Source organism: Saccopteryx leptura, chromosome 4 (assembly GCF_036850995.1).
Source record: "Saccopteryx leptura isolate mSacLep1 chromosome 4, mSacLep1_pri_phased_curated, whole genome shotgun sequence".
Taxonomy (NCBI): Eukaryota; Metazoa; Chordata; class Mammalia; order Chiroptera; family Emballonuridae; genus Saccopteryx; species Saccopteryx leptura.
In genome coordinates this window covers 221,565,581-221,587,106 of record NC_089506.1, presented here as the reverse complement: position 1 = coordinate 221,587,106, position 21,526 = coordinate 221,565,581, and the positions used below count along the sequence as shown (strand labels likewise).

The 21,526-nt window shown below is 61.9% G+C and overlaps 1 protein-coding gene across 4 annotated transcripts in view; it reads left to right on the top strand.

The window, feature by feature from the left end:
• SCNN1B (sodium channel epithelial 1 subunit beta) overlaps nt 1–21,526 on the top strand; it is a 53,636-nt gene extending 32,110 nt beyond the window's left edge. For 2 of the 4 annotated variants that reach the window (XM_066383414.1, XM_066383415.1), the window contains exons 2-13: nt 1,278–1,597; nt 2,753–3,029; nt 6,236–6,426; nt 11,615–11,718; nt 13,292–13,455; nt 13,777–13,884; nt 15,094–15,211; nt 16,876–16,951; nt 17,051–17,108; nt 18,998–19,059; nt 20,756–20,831; nt 21,069–21,526. In XM_066383414.1, the coding sequence (XP_066239511.1) occupies nt 1,287–1,597; nt 2,753–3,029; nt 6,236–6,426; nt 11,615–11,718; nt 13,292–13,455; nt 13,777–13,884; nt 15,094–15,211; nt 16,876–16,951; nt 17,051–17,108; nt 18,998–19,059; nt 20,756–20,831; nt 21,069–21,449 (1,926 nt within the window). In that variant the 5' untranslated portion in view covers nt 1,278–1,286 and the 3' untranslated portion in view covers nt 21,450–21,526. Of the gene's footprint in view, nt 1–1,277; nt 1,598–2,752; nt 3,030–6,235; nt 6,427–11,614; nt 11,719–13,291; nt 13,456–13,776; nt 13,885–15,093; nt 15,212–16,875; nt 16,952–17,050; nt 17,109–18,997; nt 19,060–20,755; nt 20,832–21,043 lie in introns of those variants that run through there. The other 2 variants (XM_066383417.1, XM_066383416.1) reach the window with 2 other exon arrangements.

Here is a 21,526-nt window from a genome sequence, read left to right as displayed (position 1 = left end):
AGGGCCGTGGCTGGGTCGGAAAGGCAGGTCAGGAGTGCAGTCGCTTGGGCGCGTTTAAGATCACTGTTTAGAGGAAGAGGTCGGGTGTCATTCGTTTGGCTGTCTGGTGGCGTTCCGGGCACTGTGCTGGTCTGGCTGGGGACACCACTGTCCTCAGAGGGTTTACGACCCCACAGGAGTGAGAGACTGCTTGCAGAAGTAACTGTGACACAGGGTAACAGAGGCGAATTTCTTTTGTGTTAAGATTCTGACAGTAGGCCCTGGCCGGTTGGCTCAGCGGTAGAGTGTCGGCCTGGCATGCGGGGGACCCGGGTTCGATTCCCGGCCAGGGCACATAGGGGAAGCGCCCATTTGCTTCTCCACCCCTACCCCCTCCTTCTTCTCTGTCTCTCTCTTCCCCTCCCGCAGCCAAGGCTCCATTGGAGCAAGAATGGCCCGGGCGCTGGGGATGGCTCCTTGGCCTCTGCCCCAGGAGCTAGAGTGGCTCTGGTCACGACAGAGCGACGCCCCGGAGGGGCAGAGCATTGCCCCCTGGTGGGTAGAGCGTTGCCCCTGGTGGGCGTGCCGGGTGGATCCCGGTCGGGCGCATGCAGGAGTCTGTCCGACTGTCTCTCCCGGTTTCCAGCTTCAGAAAAATACAAAAAAATACAAAAAAAAAAGATTCTGACAGTAGTGCCTGACCAGGCAGTGGCGCAGTGGATAGAGCATCAGACTGAGACGCAGAGGACCCAGGTTCGAAGCCCCGAGGTCACCAGCTTGAGCACGGGGTCGCTGGCTTGAGCGTGGGATCATAGATATGACCCCATGGTAACTGGCTTGAGCCCAAGGTTGCTGGCTTGAACAAGGGGTCATGTGCTCTGCTGTAGCCCCCCCCCATCAAGGCACATATGAGAAAGCAATCAACAAACAACTAAGGAGTCACAACAAAGAATTGATGCTTCTCATCTCTCTCCCTTCCTGACTGTCTGTCCCTAGCTGTCCCTCTCTCTGTCTCTGTCACACACACACACACACACACACACACAAAAGACTCAACCAATGATGCATAAATAAGTGGAACAACAAATCAATCTCTCTCTCTCTCTCTCTCTCTCTCTCTCTTCCCCTTTCTCCCCCCTTCCTCTCTCTCTAAAATTAATAAAACTTAAACATTTCTAAGGAAGGAGAAAGGGAGGAGGGACGGCTGCCTGGTGTGCCGCCTCCCGCGGGCACCCTCGCCACGCGAGGCCGGAGCCGCCTCTGACACGCACCCCCCCCCCGCCCGGGTCTCTCCGCAGGTGCCCACGATGCAGGTGAAGAAGTACCTGGTCAAGTGCCTGCACCGGCTGCAGAAGGGCCCCGGCTACACGTACAAGGAGCTGCTGGTGTGGTACTGCGACAACACCAACACGCACGGCCCCAAGCGCATCATCCGCGAGGGGCCCAAGAAGAAGGCCATGTGGTTCCTGCTGACCCTGCTCTTCGCCTCCCTGGTCTTCTGGCAGTGGGGCGTCTTCATCCGCACCTACCTGAGCTGGGAGGTCAGCGTCTCCCTCTCCGTGGGCTTCAGGACCATGGACTTCCCTGCCGTCACCATCTGCAACGCCAGCCCCTTCCAGTAGGTGGGCCCCTGCTGGCCTCAGCCCTGGGCTCTTTCTCTTCCTTCCTGCGAGCTTTCCTTTCCTCCCTTCCCTCTTCTTTCCCTTTCTCTCTCTTTTCTTTTCTTACCCCCGGGCCCCACCTCCTTTCTACTCCGATACCTTTTCTTCTCTTCCCTCCTTTCTCTTTCTTCCCTTCTTGGCTTTTATAAACCCTTTGCCGCAAGGAAGGTTTAAAATTCAGAAACATCCTGGGCTGAAAGAGAAGCTCGGGATCGTCTAGTGGTCCCTGGCTTGGGGCACAGCGGTGCCCAGTGACTGGTTCCAGAGGTGTCATAGAAGCATCTACCATGTGCCAGGCACTGTTTTGGGGCTCTGGGGATACATCACTGAACGGAAGTCCCTGCCCTCTTCACGGCCTACCAAAGAAAACGAATGCTCATCTTTTGTTCCTTTCGATATTAAATGAAGCACCATAGTTTAATCATTATCAGGTGATGATAGAAACATACACGGTGGCCGTGCACTGAGTGCTTACGAGACGCCAGGCGGTGTGGTGAGTGTTCTCGGGTAATTGATGTCATTCTGACCCACGCAGCTGCCCTAGAGCTGGGCGCTCCTGTAGTAGCCCCTAATTCACAGGCCAGGAAATGGAGATTCAGAGAGGTCAAGGAACCTGCCCCCAGAGACACACAGTGGGCAGTGGTGGCGTTTTGAACTCAGGCCTGGTCTGAGTCCAGAGCTGCCACCGTGTACCCACTGGATGGCGAGGGCTATGAAGAGGACAAGCAAGAAGACCCAACCTAGTCAGGGATGAAGAGAATATTTCAAGTGGAGGACACAGTATGTGCCAAGGTCCTGGGGTGAGACAGAACTCGGTACATTCAAAGAATTGAAAGAAGGACCAGTGTGGCTGAGTCATGAAAAACCTGCCTGACCGGTGGTGGCGCAGTGGATAGAGCATCGACCTGGGATGCTGAGGTCCCAGGTTCAAGACCCCGAGGTCACTGGCCTGAGCAGGGGGTCGCCAGCTTGAGAGGCGGAGGCTTGGGCGGGGCTGTCTTCTCCCATCGAGGCCGCTGTACTAGGATAGGAGGGGTCCGCAGCCCGCTCTTGCTGTGTTTCTCGGCTGCCCCTGGCCCCTGACCAGTCTCTTCCCCCCAACCCCCACCCAGGTATTCTAAAGCCAGGCACCTGCTGAAGGACCTGGACCAGCTGATGGAAGCAGTCCTGGAGAGGATCCTGGCCTCGGAGCCGGCCCCGGCCAACGCCACCGCGGCCCTGAACCTCACCCTCTGGAACCACACCCCCCTGGTCCTGATCGACGAGCGCGACCCCCGGCACCCGGCCGTCCTCGACCTCTTCGCGGTCACTCACAACGACTCCACAGGCCGCAGCCCGGCACCCCGAAGGGCCTGCAACGCCCAGGAGTGCAAAGTAGCCATGAGACTGGTAAGTGGGGCCCGGGCACACGGCATCGGGGGCCCCTCTCGGTGATGCCGCCGAGAGATTCCTTCCTTTAACAAGCAGGGTCTCGCTGGGGTGGAGGGAAGGCAGGCTGGGAGCCAGGGCCGATCCTGTGTGCTTACCAAGCTATTTCAAAAGTAGAAATAGGCCTGGCCTGTGGTGGCGCAGTGACCCGGAACGTGGAGGTCGCCGCCGGTTCAAAGCCCCGGGTTTGCCCGGTCAAGGCACATACGACACGCAATCAATGAACAACTACAGTGAGGCAACTATGAGTGGATACTTCTTCCTCCCCACCCCCTTCCTCTCTCTGTAAAATCAATAGATAAAATCTTTTTTTGTTTAAGTAGAAATAGATGGTATGGTAGTCAAGACATTTTTGGATGCAGGTGATCCAGCTCAGACTAGCTCAGGCAAAACAGGGACGTCATTGGCTCACACACTCAGAGGCCACGGGTAGGTGGAGTGCAGGTGCGGCTGGATCCAGGCGTTCAGCTGCCCTCATCAGGGCTCTATTTCTCTCCATCTTGGTTTAGGCTTTTTGTTTGTTTGTTTGTTTAATTGGATTTATTGGGGTGACAATGGTTAATAAAATGATACAGGTTGCAAGTGCACAGTTCTAGAACACATCCTCTGTACTTCTCTCTCAGTTGTCTTCTCTCGCCGGTTGGCTCTCTGCGCACAGAGGGCCTTGGACATGCCTGGTCTGTCCCTCCAGCTTAGCACCCCCTCCAGGAAGCTCCTTTTCCCCGTGGCCACACAAACGTCCTGGGCTTGACCCGCAGGTCACAGGCTCGCCCCTAAACCCATCACTGTGGCTGGAGAATGGACTCTTGTGGTTGGCCAGTCCTGGGGTCATGTGATTGAGCATTTGTGGGCTCGGAGCAGGTGGAAATCACTGCTGTGTGTTGTAGCCACTGCCCCAGGGGTGCTGTACAGCACCAGGCAGTGGCCGGCGGTGCCTGGAGATGCCCTGAGAGCCCTGGGGGTACCATCCCTGGGGGTACACATCGCTGGGGGTACCATCCCTGGGGGTACACATCCCTGGGGGTACCATCCTGGGGGTACCATCCCTGGGGGTACACATCGCTGGGGGTACCATCCTTGGGGTACACATCCCTGGAGGTACACATCCCTGGGGGTACACATCCCTGGGAGTACCATCCCTGGGGGTACCATCCCTGGGGGTACCATCCCTGGGGGTACACATCGCTGGGGGTACCATCCTTGGGGTACACATCCCTGGAGGTACACATCCCTGGGGGTACCATCCTTAGGGTACACATCCCTGGGGGTACACATCCCTGGGGGTACACATCGCTGGGGGTACCATCCCTGGGGGTACACATCCCTGGGGGTACACATCCCTGGGGGTACCATCCTTGGGGGTACCATCCCTGGGGGTACCATCCCTGGGGGTACACATCCCTGGGGGTACCATCCTTGGGGGTACCATCCTTGGGGTACACATCCCTGGGGTACCATCCCTGGGCCCCACTCTTGCAAACTCGGAATGGGTGGCCCTGGGCCAGAGCCTAGGAATCTGTATTGCTAACAAGCACCCTGGTGATTCTGATACGCAGCCCTGGTTGGTGAGCCAGGTGGGGGTGATGCACCCCCCAGAGAGAGGCCACTGCTGTGCCTGCCACCGCGTGGTCAGGACTCGGCCCCATGTCCCCACGCAGACCAGCACACGGCACAAGGCAGCAGGGTCCTTCTGCCAGCTCGAACCCGGTGCCAGCTCCTTTCTGGTGCCACCTGTGTCCATGTCCTCGTCCGAAAAGCCCACGTGTTCCTGGTGGCCGTACCGGTTCTCGGGCGGTCCCTGTGTGTGCGCACGCATGTGTGCATGTGTTTTATGTGTGTCGCACATGTGCGTGTTATATGTGCACACATGTGTGTGTTGTGTGTGCTATGTGTGTGGTGTGTGCACATGTGTTGTGCATGTGCACGTGTGTCGTACGTGTGTCGTATGTATGCGTGTTATACGTGTGCACGCACACGTGTGTTGTGCGTGTGCATGTGTGTGCATGCTGTACATGTGCACATGTATGCTGGGGGCCAGGGTCTGCTGCTGTCGTGCCCTATCAGCTTCTCTGGGCCTCAGGTTCTTCATGAGAACAGGGCAGTCGCCGTGAGGACTGAACGGGCCCTAGGTGAGGCCTTGGGAACAGAGGCTGGCCCGGTGAGTGTTAGGAGTGGTCATCACCTCTCTAAGGGGAGGCAGCAGCCTCCAGCAGGGTCCTGGGGACCCCTGAGGATGGAGCCCCGGGCGCCGTGGGAAGGGCTGTCCCAGAGTGTGAGGAGAAACACCCTTCAGCCCCCTTTAGCCCCCACTGTGACATGAGGACGAGCAGGGGCAGAGAGCCCAGACCTGAGTCCCAGGGCCAGATCGGTTCCGGTTCTGTGTGGTGGCCTGGACTTGGTGGTGGGCCCGCGGACAAGGCCCAGGCATCTTCCCCAGGGTCCGGGGAGGCGGAGTCCAAGACCTTCGTGAGTCACACGGCCTCCAGGCAGCTGTCTCTGGAGTCTGGGGGAGGGGCTGGGATAGGAGCCCAAGGGTCAGGGGCCTGAGTGTGCCCGCTGGCCTGAGTGTGCTCGCTGGCCTGAGTGTGCCCATGGGCCTGAGTGTGCCCATGGGCCTGAGTGTGCCCCACGAGCCTGAGTGTGCCCCGTGGGCCTGAGTGTGCTCGCTGGCCTGAGTGTGCCCATGGGCCTGAGTGTGCCCGCTGGCCTGAGTGTGCCCCACTGGCCTGAGTGTGCTCGCTGGCCTGAGTGTGCCCGCTGGCCTGAGTGTGCCCATGGGCCTGAGTGTGCCCGCGGGCCTGAGTGTGCCCGCGGGCCTGAGTGTGCCCGCGGGCCTGAGTGTGGTGCTGTGTGTGTGAGCCTCGGCGTTTGGGTCTGGTAGGGAGTGTGGATACATGTGTGCATGGTTGTGACCCTGACAGAGTGGCTAGGACACAGGAAGGGGGTGTCTGTCTCTGTATTTGTGCGTGCATGTGTGTGTGTGCATATAAGTGTACATACGTGTGGCTGTGTGTGCGTCCTCGTGAGCGTGCAGCGCGGGCTGTGAGCCGTCGGGTGTGGCCAGGAGGGGAAGCACGGCTGGCGGAGCGTGGGCCCTGCCCTGGCGCTGTGCCTGGGGCCCCCCTACCCTGGGCCCCCCACCACAGCACCCCCCTTGGTCTCCGCAGTGCTGCCTCAACGGGACTGTGTGCACCTTCCGGAACTTCACCAGCGCCACCCAGGCCGTGACAGAGTGGTACACCCTGCAGGCCACCAACATCTTCTCGCAGGTGCCGACCCAGGAGCTGGTGAAGATGGGCTACCCGGGCGAGCAGCTGATCCTGGCCTGCCTGTTCGGGGCAGAGCCCTGCAGCTACAGGTGAGAGGTGTCGCGGGTCACGCCCCGGCCGGGGGGTCCCCACCGGTCCCCCCACACCTGTCTGTGCCTCGGGGTCTTAGGACACGTTTCCGGAGCACCCGGTAAAGATTATGTGAGCGCTCTGGCACAGGCGGATGAAGGTCGGTGGAGGCCCCAGGAGCAGAAGGAGATACTGGGCCCCTTGTCATTAGAAAAAAGTGTCACGTTGGGGTTTTGCGGGGCCCTTCAGACGTCGAGGCCCAGAGCACGCGCCCGGTGCGCCCCCCGTTAAATCCGCCTCTGACTCGAGAAATCAACTGTGACTGTGGAATCATTTCAGCTGTACAGAGCAGCTGCAGAGACAGGACACAGCGTTGGTCCCTTGTCCTCCTCCTCGGTGTCCCCTGTCACCACGGTAATTTGTCACAACTAAAAAAACAAAACCAACACGGGCACAGTACTGTTAACTAAACATGACACACTTTATTCAGATTTCGTTGGTTTTCCTGGTGCCCGTTTTCTGTTCCCGAATTCCACCCAGAAGGACCACACCGTGTCTAGTTGGTGCGTCTCCTTGGCCTCCTCTGGGCTGTGACAGTTTCTCAGACGTCCCTGTCTTGGAGGACGGTGACAGTTTCGGGGTACTGGCCAGGTGTTGTACAGGAGGCGCTCCCTCTGGGCTTAGACAGATCAGAGGAGGGCTTGGGGAGGGAGAAGCCTGGCAGAGGGGCGGTGCCCTCCTCGTGGCATCAGAGCGGGGACACGCGGTCGCCACACGCACCACCCGGGACGCTGACCTTCCCGGCCTCGCTCGGCTAAGGTTCGCAGTGGGTGACGGGGCACCACACTCCCTTCCCAGGGTGGGTGTCGTGGAGGTGGGTCGCCAGGTCCAGCCCACGCTCTCAGGGTGGGGTGGGGGTGGGGTGGCGGGGGGCAGAGGGGGACCCAGGCCGCTTGGAACCCTGCTGTGAGGCAGCTGGGCCTCGTCTCCACGGGTGCATCTGTGGACTCATTTCTTGCTACCAGCACGGACTCCTGTGTATCTGGGTTCTCATCCAGTGCTGCTGCTGCTGCTGCTGGATTCTCTGCTCAGACGCGCCCGGCGTGGGCCGCTGGGAGTCTCGACGTGTCCCATCTATTTGCTTATTTCTTTGTTCCTGAGCACGCCGCATTTCTGGCACCAGGAGGTGCCCCAGGCCTGGAATCGGCCCCTGCTCCGAGGGCCCCCCTCCCCAGTTCCTTTTACGGGAGAGTCATAGTTAGAAACCTAGAGCACAGGCACAGATCATCATGATCATGACTATTACTATCGGGACTGCTACTGTTACAAAGTCAGGGATTGGCGAGCTCGTTTCTGCCCTGACCCCTACCACACAGTACCGCCGAGGTGATACTGCTTCCTGCGAGGAGGCTCTGGTCTCCTGGCTTCCCCTGGAAGCCTGCTGGTCTCTGCATGCCTAGGCCCTGGCCCGGGAGAGGTCTGGGAGGAGAACACGTGTTCCTGCAGTCGGGAGGTGGCCAGTCCCGGGAGCAGCCTCTCTCTCGGGGAAGAGCTTCATCAACAAACAAATCATTGGCAAGTCGGTACAGGGGCCGGAGAGCACAGCCCGGGCAGGAGGGGTCCGGCCACGCCCCACTCGTCTCCAGCTCCTGTGCTGCAGATGTCCCCGGCGCTCTGTCGGGAACACCGTGTCCCCACGCCCCTGGGGCGGGGTCTGTCCCTCCAGAGCAGTCAGTGCCCGGCTCCAGCTGGTTGGCCCCGCTCTGTTCCCGCCCTGTGGCCACAGCCCTGAGCCCACACGAGACGCGGCTCCTCCGTGGGCACGGAGCCCGCCCTGCCCAGGGCCCCTCTCCCTCCAGCTCCCCGGGCTCAGCTGCCTCTCACTCTGCCCGGGGTCTCTCCCAGGGTGCCCCTCCGCCAGGAGCCCTGTGCCCAGGGGCCTTCGGGGACACTCCTCCATGCCCGTCTGTGCGGGGGCCCTTATCACGTACGATTTACAATGTTGACCAACACGGACTGTCTGTCCCCGTGTGCTGGCTGAGCGCTGGGGCCCCTGGGCACACTCGGCCACCAGGCCTCTGTCCTGCGGGCGCCCGGGCCAGGCAGAGCGGTGACGTGACTTCCCGCGGTGGCCAGCGAGCGAGTGGGCGGCAGGGCTGGCGTCCGTGTCCAGGCTGGCCGGTCCCGCTGCTCCTCCTCACCGGGCTCACGTCGGCAGGGGCCGGCTGGGCTGCAGGGCCCTCACGGGAGGCGGTCGCAGACTCACGGGCGTGTCCGCCGGGCAGGGTGAGGCTTGTAGGACAGCACAGCGCTTCTGTGGATGTGCCCTGGCCCTGGACGCCCCGAGCCCCAGCCAGCCTGGTCTTCATAAAAGAAGGAAAACAATCTACCCCGACCTTCTGCAGAGACCGGAGCGCCCACAGGGACAGGAAAACAATCTACCCCGACCTTCTGCAGAGACCAGAGCGCCCACAGGGACAGGAAAACAATCTACCCCGACCTTCTGCAGAGACCGGAGCGCCCACAGGGACAGGACAGAGTCTGGTCAGCCTGCACGGACCTGCCGCCCTCCGCTGGGTTCCCACGGCGGTCCCCCCCCCCCGTAAAGTGTGCCCCGCTGGCGGGAGCTCAGGCCGGACAGTGAACGAAGGCCACACAGAAGCACAGCACGGGTCACCCACCCAGAGACGAGCGACAGTCCCTCGCTGCCGTCCCCTATCCGGCCATGGTCACCCTCGTGAAAGGCACGCGCACTTTGTTGCGGGTTTGAATCGGGGTCCAGTCAGTGACGGTCACACACTGTGCTCCTAAGCCAAGCCTGCCCCCTGCCCCCTGTCCCCTCCCCTCCCCCCGAGGCTGCGTCCCCTTCCTTCCCTCGCCGTGCGTTTGGGGAAGGGGCTGGGCTGTTCGCCTTGCTGAGCCGCCCACGGTCTTGGCTTCACGGGTGACTTTTTCCCGTGGCCTCTTCGAGCCTGTTTCTCGGTAGGAGTCGCTGTCAGTGGCCGGGAGAGTCAGACACTCGGTCCCGATCGCCCGATCGGCAAAGCCTCTGGCTCGCCAGCCCGTGTCCTTCTCGCCAGAGACACACACAGCGCCCGTCCCTCCGCGCCCGCCCCTCTGTGCGCCCGTCCCTCCAGGCCCGTCCCTCCGCGCCCGTCCCTCCGCGCCCGTCCCTCCGTGCCCGTCCCTCTGTGCGCCCGTCCCTCCACGCCCGTCCCTCCAGGCCCGTCCCTCCGCGCCTGTCCCTCCGTGTCCCTCCGCGCCCGTCCCTCCGCGCCCGTCCCTCCGCGCCCGTCCCTCTCTGCGCCCGTCCCTCCGTGCCCGTCCCTCGGCGCCCGTCCCTCCGCGCCCGTCCCTCTGTGCGCACGTTGGTCCCCTGACGGACCGCTGCCCCTCCAGTTATTAGCTGGATCCAACCACTGCTCTGTTCGCAGTGATATTGCAAGAAAAAAATAAAATAAAACCAAAGGTCCCATGGAGGGAAGAGCCATAGATTAAAAGACGCTTCAGAGACATACTAGCCCATCGCACGCTGATGTCGCTTGGACCCCAATTTAAACAAACAGACTGTGGTCACAGAACTGATAGGGAGCCAACCAGAACTTCAAACTGGATATTTATGAATAGGAAAGAATTGCTGTCAGTTATTTTTTTAACACGATAGTAGCATTCTTTTCGAGTTCTTTCTTTCAGAGACCCGTATGAAATGTTTCTAACAAAGATACGCTGTGTGAGATCGGCTTCGTAACAATGTGGACGGGAGCGTGCAGGGCAGGTGGCGTGGGGGGAGGGGCGTGACCGGCCCAGGGGGGGGGGGGGCTGCGTCTCTCGCACTTTGAGATGTTTGAAATGCTCCATATCAAAAGGAGTTCTTAAGGAAATTCTCTGGAATGACAGTACACTGCGTCTCCACTCCCTTGAGCGCCTGGACGGAAACGTTTCTTGCTGTGGAGTTACTTCCCTGGGAAACACGTCCCCACCAGGAGACAGGGCCCCGTGGAGGGTCGTTCTCCGTGCCTGGTCTCTCTCCTCAGCACCCCCTGCCCCACTCGGGGACCCTCCCCTGACTCACAGCCCCTCTCTGGGCCTCCGTCTCAGTCCACTCCCTTCCTTACCTGAATGCCCGAGGTTGTGCAGCCCACCTGGCTGGATTCCCCCCGGAGAGCGTGGCTTAAAGCAACAGACATTTCTTTCTTTCTTTCTTTCTTTCTTTTTTTTTTTGTATTTTTCCGAAGCTGGAAATGGGGAGAGACAGTCAGACAGACTCCCGCATGCGCCCGACCGGGATCCACCCGGCACGCCCACCAGGGGCGACCGCTCTGCCCACCAGGGGGCGATGCTCTGCCCCTCCGGGGCGTCGCTCTGCTGCGACCAGAGCCACTCTAGCATCTGGGACAGAGGCCAAGGAGCCATCCCCAGCGCCCGGGCCATCTTTGCTCCAATGGAGCCTTGGCTGCGGGAGGGGAAGAGAGAGACAGAGAGGAAGGAGAGAGGGAGGGGTGGAGAAGCAGATGGGCGCTTCTCCTATGTGCCCTGGCCGGGAATCGAACCCGGGTCCCCTGCACACCAGGCCAACGCTCTACCGCTGAGCCAACCGGCCAGGGCCAGACATTTATTTCTTCACGGAAGAAGCTGGAGGTCCGAAACAGAGATGTCACCGGGCCGGCTCCGTCCGGAGGCTGCGGGGAGGGTCCTTCCTGCCTCTCCAGCTCTGGGCGGGCGCTCCGGGTGCCCCTGGGCTGTGTCCGCATCACTCCGACCTCCGCCCCGTCTTCTCTGCCCTGTGTCTTCTCCTCACCTGTCTCTCGTGAGGACAGTGGTGATCGGCTTCGGAGCCCACCTGGGTACCTGGCCAGGCTGACCTCCCGTTAAGATTATTGGTTCCATCTGCAAAGACTCTTTTTCCAAATAAGGTCCCGTTGACCAGTCCCTGGCCTGCGGATGTGGACGTGTCTTTTGGGGACCCCAATTGAACCTTCTCCATAGCTCACATGACCCTGTGGATGAGACAGATGGAAACATGAAAGAAACTTCCTTTTCCTGGTTCCCGGGCTGAGCCCGGCCCCTGAGAGACTTCCTTCCCACCTCCGCTTCTCCCAGGGGGTGTGGGGGTCCCTCCGGCTTGCGCTCAGGCATGGGGGGGAGACGGGGGCACCTCGCCTCTGCCGCAGCCTCCGGCAGCCCCCCCAACACGGGCCTGTCTTTCAGAAACTTCACCTCCCTCTTCCACCCTGACTATGGTAACTGTTACATCTTCAACTGGGGCATGACAGAGAAAGCGCTGCCGTCGGCCAACCCCGGGGTCGAGTTCGGTGAGTCTCAGTCCCCCCTCTGCCAGAACCGTGAGGTTGGGCCTCCCCGCCCTGTGGGGGCCGCAGGGCCAAATCACCATCCAGCGTGGGATCAAGGGCAGGGCCCGGGGTGGACAGACAGAGGAGGAGGAGCCGCGTGGGGCCCTGCTGTGTGGGGGGCCACCCAGGTGCCTTCTCGACCACCGTCCCCACAGCTGCGAACCCCCAGGGCAGGCGACGGGGCTTCTGTCTCACGACTGACCAAGCAAAACGAGGGTTCAGAGCCGGGTGCTTAGTTAGAGGTGTGAGCTCAGGCCCGCTGTCGGCAAAATCCCAGCACCGTCCACCCGGCGGGGGTTCTGAGCTCCGGGCTCACTGCCCGCAGGTGGCCAGCCTGCCTCACGGAGTCACTGAGAGACAAGGCCGGTGGACCTCACTGCCCAGGGAAAGGCCGGGGGGCTCGGGACGGCTGGGGCTCTCGGGCTGTGGGCCAGGCAGGGCGGGGACCTCGCCTCCCTCCCCTCTCAGGTTCTGACCGCCACCCCCCCAGCCAGCCATCAAGGGTCAGGCGGCCATTCAGTACCCATCAGGGCTGCTGACCAGCAGGGACATGGCGGGCTGACGTCCTTCACCCTGCTCCGCCCCCCCCCCCCAGAACACTGTACCAGAGAGGGGTGGGTCCTCTCCTCACAGGGTGGGGGGTGGGGGTGGGGGGCTTGGGGGGCAGAAGAGTGGGATCCAGGGGCCCTGCTGCCTGTATGAGAGTCTCAGCAACCCCCCTTCCTCCCTGGCGACCTCGGACGAGTGCCTTCACGTCTCTGAGCCCCGTCCCCTCCTCTGTAAAATGGGGGTAACAGCGTCTGAGCCCCGGGGAGACCGTGCGTGAAGATCACTCAGCCCAGCCCTCAGCAGGAAGCAAATGCCCGACAAGCAGCAGCCAGAGGGGCCCAAGCCCCTCTCCCCACAGGACGGCCGGCCGGCAGGCCTCTGCCCTCAGGAAGGGAACTGCCCGCCCAGGGGGGAAGGGAGACGAGGGTCAAAGAAGAAACAATCATACAGTGAGGCAGGTTCTTGGAGAAAAAGTTCCAGAGCTGGGAGGGGACCCAGTAAAGACCCAGAGACCTCGCCTAGGCAGCAGGGACAGGAGGGGCTTCCAGGGGAAGTGCCCGGGCCTGAGACCGCCATCGGAGAGCTGGGTCTTCTAGGAGGACAGCTGGGAACAGCGTCCCGGAGGCCTGGCGTCCTCGGGACGGGGCCGCAGCTCAGAGGGCTGGGTGCGGAGAGCGAGGGCCTGTGGGAGGCAAGGCAGAGCCACGTGGGGCCGGCCCCTGGACCTGCCTCCCTGCCAGGCGGGCTGGGGAAGCGAGAGGGGCCCCGGGAAGGGGCCGCAGTGGCGGGGACGAGGGCGGGGGCCTCGGAGGAGACCAGGAAGACGTCCTCCGGAGTCTCACGAAGTGGAGCCCGCTTCCCGGGCCGGCCCGAGGGGTCCCGTTGGACAGAGGGGAACGTGGATGAGCAGGTGGCGGGTCTCCCTTCTCCCTTCAGCCTCGGGAGCGAGTTCAGGCCGCCCTCAGCAGCCCCTTCCTCCCCGCAGGCCTGAAGCTGATCCTGGACATCGGCCAGGAGGACTACGTGCCCTTCCTCACGTCCACGGCCGGCGCCCGGCTGCTGCTGCACGAGCAGAGGTCGTTCCCCTTCGTCAAAGACGAGGGCATCTACGCCATGTCGGGGACGGAGACGTCCATCGGGGTGCTGGTGGTACGGCCGAGCCCCGGGGCGCCCGACGGGGGTGGGAGAAGCCCACCCGCCTAGCACCCGCCTAGCACCCACCTCCCGCGGCCTCTTCAAGCCCCGGCCGGCCTGCATGGTCCACTCCGGCCTCGCCCTCTGGCTGGACCCCGCCAGTACAGCCATGCTCTGGGGGAAGATCAGCACCCACCCCCATCCGCACCTGCTGGGGACCCCTGCGCCCCTCCCCATTTCCAAACCCCTAGACCCACGTGCTTAATCAGAGGCGGGGGCCGAGGGGGCCGCCTCAGGCTGACCAGGGGTCCCCGGGACCACCCACTCGGGACACAGGACAAGCTGGAGCGGAAGGGCGAACCCTACAGCCAGTGCACCGTGAACGGCTCCGACGTCCCCGTGCGAAACCTCTACGGCGACCACAACACGACCTACTCCATCCAGGTAGGGAGGGGACAGCGCCGCCCCCACCCCCGGGGCCCCGGGGCCCCGTCCCGGCCACCCAGCCGAGGCTGCGTCTCTGGGCGGCCCTGGCAAGGCTGGCCCTGCTGGACTTGTATGACCACAGTCTGCTTTCGTGGATTCTGTGACACTCGGGGCCGTGGAGCCAGCCCCGTCCCTGCCTGGGTGCTCACCAGGGCCCAGGGCTGCCCGCCGGTCATCCCCACTCAGCAGGTGTGCTCTCGGCGGCCCAGGGTGGCACGACCTCACGCCGGGGTGCCCCCAGAAAGAACCCTGTGTGTGTGAGGCGCGAAGGGGGTGCGTGCATTGCAGCATCATTTGAGCCTTTCCACACCCCCTCCCTTCCCGAGGTAATGATATAGGCTGCTCAGAAGAATCAGGGGATGTTTCAAAGTGAATATGAAATGATAAAGTATCCCCCGATTCTTCTGAGCAGTGCACTCTCATTATTATCATTACCCAGGCTATTTTATTGTGAGCGTGTACTAAGAACAGCAACAGGCTGATTGTGTGCAAGGCAGACACTTTCCCAAGTGCTTCACACATATTGAATCATGTCATTCGCACAACCCTAAACTGTGGATACTGTGATTAAGAATGACGAGACTGGGCCTGGCCAGGCGGTGGCGCAGTGGATAGAGCGTTGGACCGGGATGTGGAGGACCCAAGTTCGAAACCCTGAGGTTGCCGGTTTGAGCACGGGCTCACCAGCTTGAGTGCAGGGTCACGGACTTGAGTGTGGGGTCATAGACATGACCCCATGGTTGCTGGCTTGAGTAAGCGGTCACTGGCTCTGCTGTAGCCCCCCGGTCAAGGCACATATGAGAAAGCAATCAATGAAGAATTGATGCTTCTCATCTCTCTCCCTTCCTGTCTGTCTGTCCTTCTATCTCTCTCTGTCACTAAAAAAAAAAAAAAAAAAAAAAAAAAGACGGGACTGGAATGTGTAGATGTCTCATCAGTTTACCTGAGAAATCCCTCTGGCAGGTCCACCCTCGGGGAGTCAGCCTGGGTCCCTCCACCAGGGACCAGGACAGGGAGGGCAGTAAGCACAGCTCAGGCCCTCACCACCCCGTCTCCGCCGGGGGGACCCTCCCCTCTGGGCACTGAGCTCCCTGGGCCCCTCCCCCCGGGGCTGCGGTGGGGACACCTCTGGTCACGGCTGTGTCCCCCCCTGTGCCCCACCCCCAGGCCTGTATTCGCTCCTGCTTCCAAGACCACATGATCCGTAACTGCAGCTGTGGCCACTACCTGTACCCACTGCCCCCTGGGGAGAAATACTGCAACAGCCAGGAGTTCCCAGACTGGGGTGAGTGGGGGCCCCAGCCATCGGCACCTGAGCCGGCCGGGCCACTGTCCGCAGGGCTCTGACTGCCGGGGAGGGCTGCGGTCCCGGCCCCGGGCAGGACCCAGGGGGTACCCAGGCTGGCTCAGCCCCATGCACTGTCCGCAGGGCTCTGACTGCCGGGGAGGGCTGCGGTCCCGGCCCCGGGCAGGACCCAGGGGGGTGCCCAGGCCTGCTCAGGGGGGTACCCAGGCCGGCTCAGCCCCGTGCACTGTCCGCGGCCCCTCCCGGGGACCCAGCTTCCCTCCGCATCTTGGCTCCACATCACGTAGGCTTGAGATGTGTCCGTGCAGGCGTGAGTCTGTCTTTATGGGCTGTGTCTGTGCACCACATAAACCCCCTCACATGAGTGAGCCTGGGTGTGCAACTCTGGCGAGTGCACGCGTGTACGTGCATTCGTGTTTTCCCACACACGTGTGAAAGGGCCCCTGTGTGCTTGTGTCTGGATGTGCAGCTGCACTCAGGACCGGGGCCCAGTCTCAGCCTGGGTTCATGCCCCGGCCGGTGCTTCCGGTGTCTGCATGCGCGCACACCGGTTTGTGCGGACACGTGTGTGTGCACGCAGCCTCAGCCCTGTGTCCGTGTCCGTGTGGGCTCACCTGGCCTCTCTGGGGTGTTGGGGAGAGGGGAGAGGGGAGAGGGAGGTGCCCCCCAACGTCATGAAACCTGAAGCCACAGGAGGAGGAGTCCCTGCTGGGCTCACACTGAGCCGGAGTCCTAACAGCCCCGAGTCCAGACACCTGAGGATGTTGTAGGCGGTAGAGAGAGCCCCACCACCTCTTTTTTTTGTTTGTTTGTTTGTTTGTTTGTTTTTTGTATTTTTCTGAAGCTGGAAACAGGGAGAGACAGTCAGACAGACTCCCGCATGCGCCCGACCGGGATCCACCCGGCACGCCCACCAGGGGGTGACGCTCTGCCCACCAGGGGGCGATGCTCTGCCCATCCTGGGGGTCGCCATGTTGCGACCAGAGCCACTCTAGTGCCTGGGGCAGAGGCCAAGGAGCCATCCCCAGCGCCCGGGCCATCTTTGCTCCAATGGAGCCTTGGCTGCGGGAGGGGAAGAGAGAGACAGAGAGGAAAGCGCGGCGGAGGGGTGGAGAAGCAAATGGGCGCTTCTCCTGTGTGCCCTGGCCGGGAATCGAACCCGGGTCCTCCGCACGCTAGGCCGACGCTCTACCGCTGAGCCAACCGGCCAGGGCCTCCCACCACCTCTTAAACACCTCCACCTCCTAAACACCAAAAACATGCGGGAACGAGAGAAGAAACTGTATCCCTTCCAACCATCTGTTCCTTCTACACAAGCCTGCCACCCTGGTCCCCACTGGGAATGAGGAGCACAGACAGAGGGGAGCCGCCCTGATCCCCCTGAGCTGAGTCCGGATGTCTGGGGAGAGGGTCCCCGGGCCAGCTGGGGCGAAATGGCTGCAGATGGGGGGGGGGGGCGGAGGGATGGATGTTTCTCCGGGACAGGGCAGTTTAGGCTGAGACACCTCCCCTCCCAGTCCCAGACCTGCAGTGGCCCAGGGCAGGAGGGCAGAGAGAGGGCGGGCAGGGGCTCAGTGCAGGGAGGAAGGCCGGGAGGACGGGGATGGCTCAGAGTCTCCGTCCCCCCACTCCCCCCCCCCCAGTGTACTGCTACTCGGAGCTGCGCCGCAGCCTGGACCAGAGGGAGACCTGCATCAGGATGTGCAAGGAGTCCTGCAGGTGAGTGTCCCCCGGGGGGCCCAGGCCGGGTGCTGCGGGCCGGAGCAGGGCCGTGGGCGCCGCGGGTGAACAGCCACAGCGCCGTCCTCTCTCTTCCAGCGACACCCAGTACAAGATGACCATCTCCATGGCCGACTGGCCTTCCGAGGCGTCTGAGGTGAGATGGTGGTGTGGCCTGGCTCCTGGCCGCCCATCTCTGGGCCTCTGGGCGTGGGACCTTGGGGAGGGTGCTGGTGCCTCTTCTCTCCACCCCCTCCCCTCCCTCCCCCTTGGGGAGGGTGCTGGTGCCTCTTCTCTCCCCTCCCCCCCCATCCCCCCGTCCCCCCCACCTCCTAGACACTGTGCTGGGGACACAGTCCTTTGTCCTTACACGGCTTACATTCTACTCAGAGAGACAGCCTATGGGAGGAAGGTTGTTTCCAAATCTGATCATGGTTGTGTAGGAAGTGAACTCGGGGATCAGAGGACCTGGGGGAAACCTCTTCAGCTAGGGTGGTCCGGGAAGGGGCCCCTAGACCTGGAGGATGGAGCTGCGCCCCCACGGGCAGGGCTGGGGAGGAGGACTGGAGGATGGAGCTGTGCCCCCCCCCCCACAGGCAGGGCTGGGGAGGAGGACTGGAGGATGGAGCTGAGCCCCCGCCACGGGCAGGGCTGGGGAGGAGGACTGGAGGATGGAGCTGAGCCCCCCCCCCCATGGACAGGGCTGGGGAGGAGGACTGGAGGATGGAGCTGAGCCCCCACGGGCAGGGCTGGGGAGGAGGACTGGAGGATGGAGCTGAGCCCCCCCCCCATGGACAGGGCTGGGGAGGAGGACTGGAGGATGGAGCTGAGCCCCCCCCCCCATGGACAGGGCTGGGGAGGAGGACTGGAGGATGGAGCTGCGCCCCCACGGGCAGGGCTGGGGAGGAGGACTGGAGGATGGAGCTGTGCCCCCCCCCCACAGGCAGGGCTGGGGAGGAGGACTGGAGGATGGAGCTGAGCCCCCGCCACGGGCAGGGCTGGGGAGGAGGACTGGAGGATGGAGCTGAGCCCCCCCCCCCATGGACAGGGCTGGGGAGGAGGACTGGAGGATGGAGCTGAGCCCCCACGGGCAGGGCTGGGGAGGAGGACTGGAGGATGGAGCTGAGCCCCCCCCCCCACGGACAGGGCTGGGGAGGAGGACTGGAGGATGGAGCTGAGCCCCCACAGGCAGGGCTGGGGAGGAGGACTGGAGGATGGAGCTGTGCCCCCCCCACGGGCAGGGCTGGGGAGGAGGACTGGAGGATGGAGCTGAGCCCCCACGGGCAGGGCTGGGGAGGAGGACTGGAGGATGGAGCTGAGCCCCCACGGGCAGGGCTGGGGAGGAGGACTGGAGGATGGAGCTGAGCCCCCACGGGCAGGGCTGGGGAGGAGGACTGGAGGATGGAGCTGTGCCCCCCCCACGGGCAGGGCTGGGGAGGAGGACTGGAGGATGGAGCTGTGCCCCCCCCACGGGCAGGGCTGGGGAGGAGGACTGGAGGATGGAGCTGTGCCCCCCCCACGGGCAGGGCTGGGGAGGAGGACTGGAGGATGGAGCTGTGCCCCTACAGACAGGGCTGGGGAGGAGGACTGGAGGATGGAGCTGTGCCCCCCCCACAGACAGGGCTGGGGAGGAGGACTGGAGGATGGAGCTGTGCCCCCCCCCACGGGCAGGGCTGGGGAGGAGGACTGGAGGATGGAGCTGTGCCCCCCCCCACGGACAGGGCTGGGGAGGAGGACTGGAGGATGGAGCTGAGCCCCCCCCACGGGCAGGGCTGGGGAGGAGGTACAGCAGGTGCAGGACCAGAGGCGGGGAGGGGCTAGAAGGGGGTGGCTGAGCCCCTGGGGGAGGGGTCCGGAGACCAGAGTGCCTTCTCCCCATGACAGCAGCCCCTTTGTGCACTATTACCTTCCCTCCCCCCGTCCCAACACATGGTCTCTGGAGCCTCAGGAAGGCTGGCTGTGGCTGCCTCCCGCAGGGAGCACGGCTGGTGGTTGGGAGGGGAGGCAGCAGGCCCCATTTTCCTTAGCCGCCTTCTCCGGTTACAGGACTGGATTTTCCATGTCTTGTCTCAGGAGCGAGACCAAAGCACCAATATCACCTTGAGCAGGTAAGCCCGGAGTCTGGGGAGGGCCAGGGAAGGCAGACAGGGCCGAGAATCAAAGTCTTAGGAGTGGAGTTTAGACAGGGCAGCCCCTCAAACTCCTTCTCAAACTGGCCAGATCCAGGAGCAGGCCTGGGAGAAGAAACACGGGGTGAGAGAGAGGCCAGCCCAGAGGACTCAGAATCTGCTACTCCCTAAAGGAGAGCCTGTTCCTCCATCTGTCACTTGTTTGTTCATCCATCCATCCATCCATCCACCCATCCATCATCCATCCATCATCCATCCATCCACCCACCCATCCATCATCCATCCATCCATCCATCCACCCATCCACCTATCTACTCATCCATCCATTCATCCACCCATCCATCCATCCATCCATCCATCCATTCATCCACCCATTATCCATCCATCCATCATCCATCCTTCCAATCTTCTACTCATTCTTCCATTCATCCCTCTATTATCCATTCTTCCATTATTCTACTCATCCATCCACCCACCCATTCTCCATCCATTCATCCATCTTTCCATTCATTCAACATAAACATGCACTGAGCCCAGAAAAAAGACACAAGGTCTGTACTATCAGGGACCTGAGCCTAGAGGACAGAGAGATGCGAACAAAGCTCACGGTGAGGAGAGTCTGCACCAGCCCTCCCTGTGGGAGCACGGCAGGGAAGGAGCCTGCATCCACCCGAGAGATAAGGGAGGTCTGATTAGGGAGGTGGCACTTGAGACAATCCTCCAAGGAGGAGTAAGAATTGGTCACAGCTGACCGGTGGTGGAGCAGTGGATAGAGCATTGACCTGGGACCTGAGGCCCCAGCTACAAGACCCCGAGGTTGCCGGCTTGAGTGTGAGCTCATCTGGCTTAAGCGCAAGCTCACCAGCTTGAGTGTGGGGGCTACCGGCTTGAGTGTGGGGTCATCAACAGGATCCCATAGTCCCTGGTTTGAGCCCAAAGGTTGCTGGCTTGAGCAAGGGGTCACTGGCTCAGCTGGAGCTCCCTGGTCAAGGCACATATGAGAAAGAATCAATGAACAATTAAAGTGCTTCAACTATGAGTTGATGCTTCTCATCTCTCTCCCTACCTGTCTCTCTCTCCTGCAAGAAGAAAAAGAAAAAAAAAAGCCAAACAAACAAAACTGTTCCAGAAAAATAAATAAGAAGAGGCAACAATGTCCAGGCAGGCGGAAGATTGGGCACAGAAGAGCTTAGTCCTTCTGAGGACGATCAGTGTGAGGGAGAGGGGAGCTTTCAGGGGTTGTCTTGGGCCAGAGTACCCCTTAGGAAGCTGGTGCAGAAAGGGGCCCCCAAGATGGGTGCTGGGCAGAGACGCCCTCCATGGTCCAGGCACTGAGGGGCAGGGGGCAGTGCTGTTGGCTCTTGCTTGGACCTCACCTCTCATGAGTGGGTCTGTGAGAAGTTCAAGCCAAGGACAGTTGAGGCAGCTTCTTGGCTGCCTTTTGTGTGTGTGTGTGTGTGTGTGTCTGTGTGTGTGTGTGTCTGTCTGTGTGTGTGTGTCTCTGTGTGTCTGTGTGTGTGTCTGTGTGTCTCTGTGTGTGTATGTCTCTGTGTGTGTATGTGTCTCTGTGTGTGTGTCTCTGTGTATGTCTCTGTGTGTGTGTGTGTGTGTCTGTGTGTGTGTGTGTCAGTGTGTCAGGGAAAGGGCACCAACCAGTCCTTGCTGCCTCCTACAGGAAGGGGATTGTCAAGCTCAACATCTACTTCCAAGAATTCAACTATCGCACCATCGAGGAGTCAGCAGCTAATAACGTGAGTTTGGGGGTTCCTGACACCTCCGCCCTGTACTTTTGAGGGTCAGGAGGGTCCCTGGCCCCACAGAGGAATTGGGATGATCTCTAAAGCCAATTGTCTCCCTGGGCTGAGATGGTCGCCGCCCCTTCCCGGTCAACAACCCAGCCCCCCAGGAGCCCGAGGGGCAGGGCTTCAGGCAGGAACCTGTGCGCCGACCCCCCCTCCGCCAGGGCCTCAGCCCCCGACTCCCCACAGATCGTCTGGCTGCTCTCCAATCTGGGCGGCCAGTTCGGCTTCTGGATGGGGGGGTCGGTGCTCTGCCTCATCGAGTTTGCGGAGATCATCATCGACTTCCTGTGGATCACCGTCATCAAGCTGGTGGCCTTCTCCAAGGGCCTGCGGCAGACCCGGGCCCGGGCTCGCTACGCCGGCCCGCCGCCCACCGTGGCCGAGCTGGTGGAGGCGCACACCAACTTCGCCTTCCAGCCGGACCCGGCCCGCCCCGGCCCCGCCCCTGGGGCCTACCCCGATGAGCAGACCCCGCCCATCCCGGGCACCCCGCCCCCCAACTATGACTCCCTGCGTCTGCAGCCCCTGGACGTCATCGAGTCTGACAGCGAGGGCGATGCCGTCTAGAGCAGGGGTCCCCAAACTTTTTACACAGGGGGCCAGTTCACTGTCCCTCAGACCGTTGGAGGGCCGGACTATAAAAA